Genomic DNA, 13,696 nt, shown 5'->3' on the forward strand with positions numbered 1-13,696 from the left:
ATTTCTCCCGATGATTTAGTTTTTGAGCAAAGATTACAAAGCCAGGCAACCCACCTTTAAAGTTTTACTCACAAGGAGACACAAACACAGGCTAAATTTCAAAGCCTTTGCTCAGACCCTTCTGCTTCTCTTTCCTTGGACGAGCTTTTCCTTGCTTTGTCTCTGACAGCACAGTTATAGCCCACATCCTCTACAACTTTCTGCCTTCATCTGTGACCCTCCCCTGCCTGCTCTTGGGCACAGTATTTGTGGCAGCACTCTGAAGGCTCTAGGGCATTTACAAACAGAGTCTTGACAAAGCAAGGAAAAGCATAGATACTATTTTCGTAAGCAAGTTTTTTAACCAAATGGGGCATGATCAGTCTTTGGAAAGGAATCATCTTTGCTACAAAGAATATAGTAAATCTTCCTTTAAGTACTCCATAATAGAGCTGATAGAACATGGTGTATTTGAAACAGAGAAGCTCATTTTGCCTGGACTTACACATGTATGAATTAACTCTGGCACGCTGCTCTCACAGAACTACTGTGGCTATGTTCACGTGCTGCTGAGAAGGAGCTGATAGACTTCTCTGAAGGGCAGGATGCATTAGCCTGAGCCCAATGCAGTGCTAACAGAGGGAAAAACAGGTGTGCGGACAGAGTACTCCAACAGTCAATGCCTGGAAAATAGCGAAGCATAAGTGACAGGCTGTGTACAACTCAGGAGTGGAAACATACACAGACATTTACTGTAATTCAAGAGTGCCACTGATGCTCTCAGGGTTGCAACTGAACTGTTGTTTCCTGTCTTTACAAAGACATTTGTATTATCCAGCTAGGAACTGCAGTATTGCTGGATCTATCGGACAGCTATATTAAAATATCAAGAATGGAGTACAAGTAATGTTTGGGCCTTGAAAAGACCGACAAATTCTGAAATAACAGCCAGACAAATTAAATAAATCTAGCTTTAAGATTTGTTAAAACATACAAAAATTTCTTAATTATACAGACAAGCTTAATACAATGTAAGACATGAGTGTCCCTACAATTTCATTTGAGTCTTATTTGTGCCATAACCAAAGAAAGAACTCCAAACACAGAAGAGTTTTCTTGAATTTACTTCCCTCCACAAAATGCCAGAACAGGACAGGGAGATAGGAAGAAACAGCAGAGGAAGATAAAAACCAGAGCGGTATAAAATGTAGCATAAAAAAAACCAAAACAAAACATATATATATATATATATTTTGCACCAGTTGGGACAAAAGGGCTGTGCCATCTTACACTAGGCACACCAGCCTGAAAACCTGAAAAATACCTTAGGAGTAAACCCATGTTGGTAAACATTATGCAAGTCACTAGTGTTATTTAAACAAAAATCACAGTAGAAGAAAAAAATTTTAAAGCATTTTGAGGATTTTTAACCTTTGTATACAATGCTTTCCTTTTTCCTTATCACTTTATTTAAAAAGAGTTTTTTGTTAAATTGATTAGCTTTTATAACATCAGTGAGTCACTATGCAGGAGATGAGTCACTATTCAGGAAATTGATGGAATCTCTCTTGTAATCACACATCAATATTTAACATATATAAATATCAATTTCAGATGCAGAACCTGAAATTTAAAGTGACAAAGATCAGCAGAGTTTGTCTTAGACACAGGTAGTGTGTAAGCCAAAAGAAAGACTAAGAATAACCCTAAGGGGGAAAAAAGCCTGTTTAAGCTGAGATAAAAGTTTTAATGCAAGGATGTTGTGGGTAAACAGTTCCAGATTTTGTCCAGTCACTTCTTTGACTGAGCTAACTAGTCCTTCAAGGCGGTGGTCTCCAAAGTAGGGTGCGCAAGACAAACCTTTGGGGTATGGGAAGAAAATACTTTTTGTATTGTTAATACATGAAAAATAATTTTAAGATACTGTTTATTTCATCTTTATCTTATCCTTTTTAATTTCTATTTTTGTGTATGTTTTATAATGTATATAATACATTAGTATAGTAGTACACGTATATAATTTATAAATAAATAAATATACCTATATTAGGGGGTTGTGCTCAGAATTTTTTGAGTGATGGGGCGTGCAATCAGTTGTCTCTCTGCTCCAAAAGACATTCAACACTTCTTTGCAGGATCTTAGAGGAGGAAGAAATGGCTGCCTCTGAGTTTTGAATACTCCAGGATACATTTCCTTGATGATTTGGGATCCCTCTCCCATCACGTTTTGAATGTTATGGAATTCAAACTGTTTTCTTCAGTTAGACATTGCATGGATCACAGGCTTCTCTTGGCTGTCCTCCTGTGAGTTGTTAATTTTAAGCACTTTAAGGCCTTAAGAAATGCCCCACCCTCACTGTAAAAATACACTATTTGTATAGAAGAATGGAGCCAAAAGCACTGTTCTCTGATGTTCAACTACAAGTCCCAGGCAAAAACACATCCCAGTGACAGCAAACACTTCTGAAGAATGCAAATGAAAGCCCGAATATGCCTCATCATTATAACAATTGACACATATCACTAGGAAATCACTTCATCTGGAGATGCTGCAAGTGGTAAAAGAGCAAGCTGTTCTTAGAGTAGAACAGAATAGCTCCAGTTGGAAGGGACTTAAAGTGATCATCTAGTCCAACTGTCTGATCAATTCATGGCTGATCAAAAGTTAAAGCGTATTATTAAGGGCATTGTCCGAATGCCTCTTAAACACTGGCAGGTGTCGTGCTTCGATCACCTCTCTAGAAAGCCTGTTCCAGTGCTTGACCGCCCTCTTGGTACAGAAATGTTTCCTAATATCTAGTCTGAACCTTCTTCTTGATCAGCTGTGCATTAGTTTAAATGTGTCTGACTGATGATCAGGTGGTCGATTGCAGTTTCACTTTTCTAACTTGATTTGCCATCAGACAACCTGCCGGATGGAGACATCCAATCCCCAGATGGGTGGGCATATTACTAAGAAATCCAATTAAGTTGAGAGACACAAAAAAATGTTACTCTCTATGTGAATAACTAATTTGATAAATTTTCAGCTTCACTATTTTCCAGATACTGGTATTCATGAGATCCACAAAATGGCTGAAAACTAAACTGAAACCTGTGTTGTTCATTGTAGTTTGGATACTCAAGCATGTGAGACAAAGGTAAGAATACTGAAAATTGTAGAACATTAAGTTTTGCATAGCAGCTGTAAAACAAAAATTACTTCCAAGTTACTCCAATCTCCATATTTATTGCATGCTTTACAGCAAACTGCCTTATTAAATGTGAATATGAAAAAGTTTCTCTGTCGGTAATCTAGTTTATAACCTGAAGGCCTTATTGATCACTAGTGTTATCTGGTTTCCAAGTCAGCAACAATAACAACCTACACTGCCAAGAAAGTCAGATCTCTATTCCCCATCCTCACTTTTTTTTTTTTTTTTTTGGGGGGGGAGGGTAGACCGAGACATAGACTCAGATTCTGCCCAAATCTGTTGAGAATATATGTGCAACATTTTGACTTGCATGCCTGTGAAATACCATTTTGGAAACATCAACAAGGACCTACTCAACAGAAATTTTAAGTGGTAGAATTTGCTGCCTTAACAACAGCCAGTGGAATAGAAAAGCATCATTAAAAAGAAAATATAGAATGTTTATTTATAATAGTGTCCATTACACAGCAAATGATTCTAAATCATATCTCAAAGTGTTTTACAAACAGTAATGTAATCTGGTTTGGGCAGAATTACAATCCCAAACTTGCTCTTAGCTGCTGGTAAAGAATTCAAAAAGATTACGGCATACATTCACTACTTCAAAATGCTAATGGTAAGGGAGCAAAACACTAAGATTTGGAATTACATGAACACCATTTAAAACAGCTGGACCATAAAAAGCAATTGGCCAAAATTCATGCCTCATTACAGACACATTAGCGATACAACATATTCTGCTGCCACATCCCCTTTGGTCAGAATAAAAAAAAAAAAAAAAAAAAAAAGAAAGAAGGAAAAAACAAGTATGAAAGAATTATTACAAGATGTTAATTATGACTGGTGTTCACCGTCAGAAACCTGCTAGGAATATTTCTTCCCTTCCCTCTCCCCAGTAAGGAACCATGAGTTCCTAAGCCACTTCAAGAAGAGTTCATCTGAGAGGCACGCTACACTCACAGCAATAACAATGCAGAATTATACCTCTCTCTCAAAATATCTAGTGTAGTCCAGGCTCCTGACTGCAGTGTCTCATAAACAGCTATACAAGAAAACACTGTCAAGATACAACAGAAACTGCTCCACAATTTGAGCCTTTACATAAGCAAGCCAGCAAACAAACAAACCCCCAAAACTGAGATCTTTAGAACAGTCTGATTGCATATAGCTCAGCTAAAAATTAACAGCAGGTCTGAACATTCAAAATTTCCAAGTATGAGAGTGGGTTTAAATGAGCTTACACCTCCCTTACACCCCCTGCAAATAATCAGGGAGGCCAAAGTAGTATAACATGAATTGTTAGCTATATCAGTAAGTTCAGAAAAGAACTCAAGAACAGGTATCTCTCAAAAGCTTACAGGCAATCAGAAAAAGGAAAAAAAAAAAAAAAAGACTCGGAAAAACATCTTTTTCTTCCTCAACTCTGAAATTGGCATAAATAAAATGCAAATACTATATTCCTGAGGATTTTAACAAAATCCATTTCAAGCACTGCCAATAAAATGATCTACCACAAGACAGAGAGGGGAAGGGGGGAAAAAACCAAACCAAACCAAAAACTTTGTTTACAAGCTAGAAGTACTTTTTACTGCATAGAAAAGACCCTTCCAGGTGGTATCTCTATAAGACGTTAGACAGAGGAAACCAAAGTACCCCAAAGCCATCTTTATATTCTTTTCATCTTGGATTGTTTCAAAGGCCAGAGATGGACTTCCATTTTACTTCAGGGTTCAGACATATAAAGATTTCTCCAGATATGAGGTAAAATAATTTATCTTGTATTTGTTATGAACAGAACACACAGTTACTTCAGATGCATGCTATAGCAGTCTCGTGGCAATTTATCACCACACAGCGAGTCTTCCGTCTGTCTGGGTCTTTAAACATTACCAGGGAGTGTCTCTGTAAAAGGACAGTACCTCTCTACTCAAAAGACAGGGCTGGGAGGATAAACTACCTACTTAAATATTTATCATATTAGGAGTCACATATGTTATTAAAAAATTAAGCCTTTTCCTGCTGTTTTAGATTTTGCCTTGCATTGAAGAAAGGGTGAGTAGCAAATAATTTCATCAGTTTGAATATTTTTAGGACTACCAGATGAAATTCTACTGTGTCTGAGCCCTGTGCAAATAAAATACAATCCATGTGAAGAAAATAAATATTTCTTTATCCTCTCTTGCCTAACATTTTAAACACTGTTCAAAAGGAAGCTGCTACCAATATTTTTTAAGGGTAGCCTGAAAGCTGGAAGTAATAAAATATAAAGAACATTTTTTTATAAAATGTGTTAAAAATTTAAGCAAGTTTACTGTAAGCCATTTCAGATCTAAAAAAAAAAATTAAAAAAAAAATCTCAGAATTATTCTGTCTTACACTACTGCAGTTTTCAGGGGAGCCATTTCTGAATATAAGACTTGTCAGGAAAAAAAAAAAAAGCTAAAATACATCAATTTCTCTAAGAAGTTTGACTCATTTCCACAGGACCAGAAGTTCTTCCTATTGTATAGTTAAATAAGTTAAATAAATTAAGTAATACTGCTCTAACAACTTTTCTCCATTATACTAACTTACAACTGGTCTTGCAGTTCCACAATGATATATTCCAGTTGTTCCTTCTCCATTTTATGGGCTAGATCCATATCTTCAATTCTTTGTAACAGCAGTTTATTCTGTGAGACAGATTCAGATAGCTGGTTTTCTCTGAGTCGTACCAATTCTTCAAGGTAACCCTGGAAATATAAGTGTTAGAAAGCCTTAAGGAACACACTATCAAAAAAACTTTTCATTATGTATGGTGCAAATCTTCAGACTAGATATAAGGAAGAAATTTTTTACAATGAGGGTAGTGAAACACCTCAACAGGTTGCCCAGAGAGGTGGTAAATGGCCCATCCTTGGAAACATTCAAGGCCAGGGTGGATGGGGCTCTGAGCAACCTGATCTAGTTGTAGATGTCCCTGCCCATTGCAGGGGGGATGGACTAGATGACCTTTAAAGGTCCCTTCCATCCCAAAACATCCTATGATTCTATGTATGTTCACATTTTTCCAGTTTAAGATGTGTACAGTTCTACTTTGGTATTGTTGTAGGGGTTTTTTTTTTTAATTTTATTTTTAAACAGACTAGCAAATTGACTTAAGATTAGTATGATGTTTCCTAATAGGTACCAAGAAAATCATGCACTTATTTATATTCCTGCAGAGGAATAGAATAATGGATGAAACAATAAGACAGGAATGCCACCAGCATGAAACACTAATTCATTTTTCAAAAACAACATAGAACAGTCACTAGTACAAGAAAAAGATCAGAACTCTACAACTTAACAGATGCAGGATGTTAGATATTGTGTAAGATGGACAGGAGTAGAATGTATCTGTATGGATCTGTATAGTTAATGAAAGGGATCCAGAATTATTACAAAAAATATCCAACATTACTTTAAAGTTTGTTTGAAAACTGCAATACCACATCACACATTAAAATGACAAAAAAGTTATTGAAATAAATATTAATCTACAGTAAAGCATAAGGCAGGACAAATGGTGAAGGTCACTTTTCAGTAACATTGGACATGTACAGCTGGAATGTGCATTTATGTCACCATTTCTCCAGCTGACACTCCAACAACTTAGGCATCTACAAAAATGCAGAATGTGACTAACAGCAGCTGTGACAGTAAGCTGGTCACAAAGTATGTTCACAAATTACACATGTGGTTACAATACTAAGGAGCCATTTCTTTTTCTTCTTCAAGCAGAGTCCCAGCGTGTCAGACGCTAGTAACTTCTTGTCAATTCTTAGTTAAAGCTGGATACAATAAGCCTATACTGCATAAAATTTTGCACGTTCCTTGAAGCCTGTGGAAAAATGTGCAACTCTTTCATGAGTGCCAACATTAAAAAAAAAATTTAAAAAGGTAGTTTTCATAGACACAGAACAGGCATAGTCCTGTTGAGTAGGAAAACAGGTTTCACATTAGCTGGCCAGTAAAATGCTACTAATATAATTCATTACCACAAAGACGATTAAGGGTTTGGAGCATCTCTCATATGAGAAGCAGAAAGAGCTGGGACTGCTCAGTCCAGGGTTGGGAGAGGAGGGAAGAGGGTGAGGAACAGAATCAGATCAATGTGTATCAATATTTAAGGGGAGGGTGTAAAGAAGATGGAGTCAGACTCTTCCAAGTGGTATCCAGTGAAAAGAGGCAACGAGCACAAACTGAAATACAGGAAGCTATTTCAATGTAGGAAGAAACTTTTTTTTTTTTTAATTTTTTTATTTATTTTTAAATGAACACTGGAACAGGTTGTCCAGACAGGCGGGGGACTCCGCATTCTTGAGATATTCACAGCCTGACTGAACAAAGCCCTGAGCAACCCGCTCTAGTCTACCTTTTTTTGAGAAGGGGAGTTGGACTAGACAACGTCCAGAGGTGCCATCCAACCACAACTATTCTCTGATTCTGTGATTATATACAGTTCTATGCACTGGATATATTTATATATTTGATACGAATTTATTTTAGTCTCAGTTCAAGTTCCAAGGAATCTTGAGAGCTTTTCAGTATGCCTAGTTCTGCCTTGTCAAATGTTAGTTATCTTGACTGTTAAGGTACTCCTTGGAGCTCTAAGTAGTGCCTTGAAAGTACTAAATGATGCGTTAGGACATACACAAATTTCCTGCCTCCCAGAAACATCATTTACATTTTACAAAAAGATTTTAGATATGAAGCATCAGTATCAGAAACAGAATACTATGAACAGTAAATACCTTTATCTATAATGGCATGGCGATGCATCATCCCACCAGTGAAAGCATATAAAACTCCAGTATAAACAGTACACAAAGAATTTAGGAGTTTACTACAGAAAAGTAAACAGTTCATACCATTCCAAAATAGGGAAGGGATAACTTCCACATAAGTAACAAATGTGTAAACTATGACTCATTAATCTGGACAACGGACAACTTGGAAAAGACAAACTCATCATATTTCCAGAGTGGCCTGGAAAGGGCTGGAAGCAAGTGACTGTTCATCATTTATTTAAACACAAGAGCTAGGCACCATGAAACAAAGCTAGTAGGAGCCAGATTCAAAAGACAGAAAAGGAGGTGGCTTTTCACACAACAGATGGTAGTTACGCAGAATGTTTTGCCAAAAAATTATTTGGATGCTGAAAATTTACATGGAGTCAAGGGGATATTTGACAAGTATTTGGAAGAGAGATCCATCACAGGTTACTAAACGGACAAACCTTATCAACTTCAGGAAGTCCTTGAGCTGATACGCGTTGGCCAAGAATGTATTAGAGAAAAAACAGTGCATATAGATTTGCTTTGTTTTTATTCTTCCCTCCACATCTACTTCAGGCAAGTATCCAAGATAGGACGGTAGGATAAGCAAGGATTCTTGGTCTAAACCAGCATAGCATTGTTGATCCAATAAAGCAATGCTAGGATTTACCTTGCTAAAATAATACCTGTCCCTATCCTACCATTCAAACAATGCGGAAGATACAGATACTTGAAATCCAATTGCTTGTCATATTGTGACCCTGGTAAACTTCATTCACCTGTGCTATTAATGACTGTACATACTTACTTAGGAGGCACAGAAGGAATTTATCATCGTTTGTGCAAAGTGAATGACAATAGAGCAAAAGAAGGATCTATCAGACTCACTATATCAGTTACTAAAAAACACTATTTTCAACTTGGTCTTCTTGTCACAAACATGCAGTTTTCCAACACACAAAATGTCAGAAAGCCCCTTTGTTTGAAAGAAAACACTGTCTCTGATTAACTGGTATCTACTGCACTGTATGCAACTTGATTGTTGCTGCAACTTACTGCCATGAAAAAGGTCTTGAAAGGGGAAGGAGAGAAACGCTCAGGAAAGGAGTTCTATTCCATAGTCCATCTAACCTCTTAATGGTCATTTGTTCAAGTTATAATAGAACAGATGTAGTATAGTTGAAGTGAATTAAATAAAAATTTGGCAGGCACATCCCAAATGAAAATTAGACAATGGAAAATTTTCTGTCTGTGGGAATAAAAAAGTTATTTGGCTGCTGCAATTGTCAAGTAGGCATTCTAAAGGAGGACAATTAGGAAAGTGTCAACGGCTGTCAGAGTAGCTATCATTTTGAAAATTGTATTAAATGCACCAAAGTTTTCAAAGAGTTATCACGGAACTGACTTGAAGTCACTCCTACATTAGTTGACTACAGAAGTTGGCAGTTCATTAAGAGGATACTACAAGGCATAATGTGACTCACTAAAACAGTAATGCTCAAAAATTTGAAATACTCAGTATCAGATCAGCAAATAACTTCCCATGGAATTGAAATGTTTCTGGATCTTAGACTCGTGAATAAGCCAAAACTTCCATTTGCTGCTACAGCCACTGAAGATCTTTGTGCTTTTGTAGACACAAAGCTACCTAGTGATTCTGGCTAGTGGATTTGGACACCGTGTTTCAATATTGTTTGTATAGATGTCTGTCACAACTTTGATAGGGTATCCTTCATGGAGTATGCTTGGAAATGAACCACCTGGATGTACCAAGAAAAATAAACATCCACCTGTTTTGTTCTCTTCAATGCTTCTCCAGAGCTGATGACACTTTCCTCATTAAACCCCAAAGTATTTTACAATCTTCAGGGAGGGGAGTGGCAGAGGAAGAGCAGAGTTCCTATGTTTTTGTCTGGACACAAGGATGAAATGCTGTCTTCAATAATGTTCCTGTGCTTCAAGGACTTTTGGGGTGGGGAGGGAGTTTTAATTTTGTTTATGTATTTGAAGAGATTCCTTTTGAATGGCACATTTTGGTTTACAAAAGCAGAGAAAATGTCCTCTGTACCAGAGAGAGCCCCAAGGAACACAAGTTCTTTCCAGATGGAAACAACACTGGCTGAGAAGATTGTACCAGCAACCTGGATGCCAACATTTAAGGTCATATTTCAAAAACAAGAGTCTAAGGGACGAAAAATAGAAAAGAAATAATTGTATGTATACTTTTAAAAAATACCTCTCACATCTATAATCCCACAGTAAGTCTGACTTTTTCACTGTTACTTAGAAAAACTTTAACTAGGTCCTCTCACATGCATTGAAGTAAACCAACTTTGATTCTACCCATTCCATATTAAGATTGGCATTTAGTAATCCATAGCTACATGTACCCTAATGAACTGAACATAGCCAGACTCCTTCTCAGATATATTTTCTCAGTCTGGCTAATATCCATACTAAAACTCAAGTTCCAAAGGACCATGTCTGAAGTCATACTGGTTATTTGCAATGATCACTGACAAACACTAATTCACAAACCATGACCTGAAATAATCTGGGAGAGTGCTAGTTGTCCCAGGCCAAAATCATGCCAACCATCATTCTTAGAATTCAAATATGCATGGGAATGAGTTGGTATCAGGACCTGGGCCACAGTTAACGTACTGAGTCCCAACTGGCAGAAGATCCATTCTAGATCCCATCTGACCCTCTCTTTTTTTTTTTTTTTTTTAAATCGTTTTTCTTCTCAGTACAGTAAAAACTAGAAAGGCAGAAAGATAATCTTGTGATTCTAATGCCCTAAACTAAGGGAAGTAATTGCACCTCCAAGCACTCTTATGTATGTCTTTCATATGGTTTACTGTACTCAGAGTTTCACTAAAATCAAATTCTGACATCAGGAAAAAAGAATACTAAAAATACTAATAAAGTTATTTAAAAACATTAACCATTTGTCTTTCATTTTTCCTGATCCCTCCTTTCTTTTTCTGTGCACTGTTTCTTCAGTGTCTGTTAACAGTCTTCCCCCTTCTCTCTGCCACTAGCTAATATGCATTGTTGTTTCTGTAGTTGCAATATGCTGTTATGAAAAACTGACGAGCACTTTACTTTTAAAAATACTAAAATACTAAAAAGTTTGGACATATACTTCACCTTTAACTTACAGTATTTTGGGTGGTAGAGGGAGAACCTACCTTTGGTTTCTATAACATTCAATATGCCACCTAAGTTATTAAAATCAAATACAAACACATTCTTTTTTTTTTTCCTTAGGTCTTAAAACTATATTTTCTAAAAACCCATCTCTATCACTGAGAAGATAGTTCTGCTTTTTATTCCTAGATGGATTACTTTGCTGATCACTTTTGTTTACTGTAAGGCTAAATGTTAAAACTTTAACATCACTATAATTATAAAAGCCTTCAACTGGCAGCCTGCCTACATCAATAAAATTCTATGGCCTCTAAGGAAGAGGAAAATCATGCGGACAGTCGTGTTCACTTCAAGCTCACAACCTAACAGCTTCAGAGATACGCTGCCTGTAACTCCGAGATTAGAAAAAGGAGCCAAAGCTTCTACATTAGCTTGTGAAATCTGATCTCCGAATTATTATTTTCTTTCCCCTCTCCCCAAACCTCTTTTCCCTCAAATTAATGAGCAAAGATACTTAGATACACTGAGGATTGTAAAATTTAAGACCATTTACATGAAGCTAAATAATATTTAATATATTTTTCTGCCTTTACGTAAATGGATATGTCACCAGTGATGAGCTTTGGCTCCATCACTCCCCCACAAAACTAATCTTTTACCTTCTGTTCCAATGCAAGCCGGTACTTCTGTTCTACCCTTTTGCATTTGTTGTACCAACTGTTTTCATCCGTGATGAAAGGAGGACCAACGTTCTCTGGAGTGCTGCCTTCACTGCCACTACTGCCCAGTGTTCTTAGCTCTTCTTCATCACTGCTGATGCTGTCAGAACTGAAGGATCATATTTATTAGCCAAGTGAAGAGCTGTGTTTGTTAAAATGCAAATTCCCCTTGAAATTAAAGCACCACAGTTCTTAAAGATATCTAAAGCTCTGTAAACCAAAAAGAATCAAAAGGTTGGGATAGATCATCAAATACAACTTATGTTTCAAGCTTTTATTTGTATAGCCACCTAAAGAATGGGCAAAGATTTCCTTGTGATCTTAGTCAAGTTGTCTTAGGCAAGTGGGACAACTGTACATGGGATACTCTCCTGGAATACAAGGGGCCAATGCATTACAATATGCTATCTAAAGAAGTGGTGACTTAATCTTTCCTTCACAAATTCAGGGCAAAGAGTAGTATCTGAAAATATATTATATTTGTTTCTAAAAATGCAGAAAAATTAAAAAGTGATTGTCGTTATGTGAAATCATGATAAATTTAAATGAGAATGTATAGTTATGGTTATAGCAAAGACCACATGCCTGTTATTTCACAGAACATAAGTATCTCCCTACATAGTATGCAGATTCATTGTTAAAATATCTCCGTATCATCCGGAATTAATGTATGCCAGAGAATTCAAACATCTATCTCGAAGAGAAGAATTTTAATTTATCCCAATACCTGTTTGAAATGTTCCCTTACAACTGTGCTTTCCACTACGTTAACAGCATTTACTAGTTTTTTAAGTAGTGATTCCTGTGACTCCATGATCCTGCTGTGATGCAAATTCTGCTTTAACTGAATCATGCAATTTGTCATTAACATGTAAGCTAATGAGAACTTCAAGAGAATAACTAGGGTGTTTCATGTTCAGTTGTACATCTTCAAGACTACTCCTAACTCCCAACTGCTTTCTTCATTTTGGCAAACCTAACAATACAACACATCCCATTAATTTCCATGCTTTTTGGAGATGCCAAATTGCTATCTGATCTGTCAGATAGCAATCCTTCTTTTTATTATTACTCATATAGCTGATTGGAGGAGCAAAATGTAGCTGGAAAGCGAGATTATATATGCAACTGGTCATGATTTTCTATTATGTGGTAACTGCTCATACTGCATACTGCTTATGTGTCATATCTTATCTTTTACCAGGGCATATATAATTTTTATTTACAAAATAACTACTTTTAAGTTTACAGCTACACAAAAAAGGCCGAAGAGAAAGGACAACTCTGTCTGGTGATCTTCAAAGGAAATAAAAAATTTGTTTCCTGCTGAACTGTGATTCTAATCCAAGTAAAAAAAGTTAGCATGACTCATTCTGATGAGTCATGTAATAACTCCACCAGTCTGAAAGAGCAAGGTAGCTGAGTGCAGAGGTTTGTATTTATATATGGATACTATTTTGAATGTGAAACGAAAAGTAAGAGGCCCAATATGAAGTAAAATTTTGCCAATGAAATAAAATTTAAAAAGTAGTGTAAAGATTAAAAGTACCTTTGGGTGAACTTCAAGTATGGTGTATAATCTATGACAGCTGGAAAGCTTCCATCCAATCCCTCACCCTTCAGACAAAAACTGATACAACAGAGAAACAATGATAAGATTATAACAAGAAAATTAAATGACAGTGACAGTTGAATCTTACCAATGTGAAATTTGATTTTTCTTAATTTTTGGTAATAAGAAAGGCCTAGAGTATTTAACACTGAAATCCTACTAGACTGTTTAATATTAAATAAGAGTCACTGAGGATATGACAGGATAATGAAAACCCCAACATAATCAAGGAATAGATGA

General features: G+C 36.4%; 1 protein-coding gene across 3 annotated transcripts in view; it reads right to left on the minus strand.

Annotated features, from left to right (window-relative positions):
- The window catches only part of RUNDC3B (RUN domain containing 3B), a gene marked incomplete at its 5' end in the record, with an annotated part of 55,815 nt that overhangs the window by 16,918 nt on the left and 25,201 nt on the right, over positions 1–13,696 (minus strand). For all 3 annotated transcript variants that reach the window (XM_082306322.1, XM_082306321.1, XM_082306320.1), the window contains 3 exons: positions 5,748–5,905; positions 11,785–11,953; positions 13,394–13,474. In XM_082306322.1, coding sequence (XP_082162448.1) covers positions 5,748–5,905; positions 11,785–11,953; positions 13,394–13,474 — 408 coding nt within the window. The remainder of the gene's footprint in view (positions 1–5,747; positions 5,906–11,784; positions 11,954–13,393; positions 13,475–13,696) is intronic.

Source organism: Platalea leucorodia (assembly GCF_965183815.1).
Source record: "Platalea leucorodia genome assembly, chromosome: 1".
Classification (NCBI taxonomy): Eukaryota; Metazoa; Chordata; class Aves; order Pelecaniformes; family Threskiornithidae; genus Platalea; species Platalea leucorodia.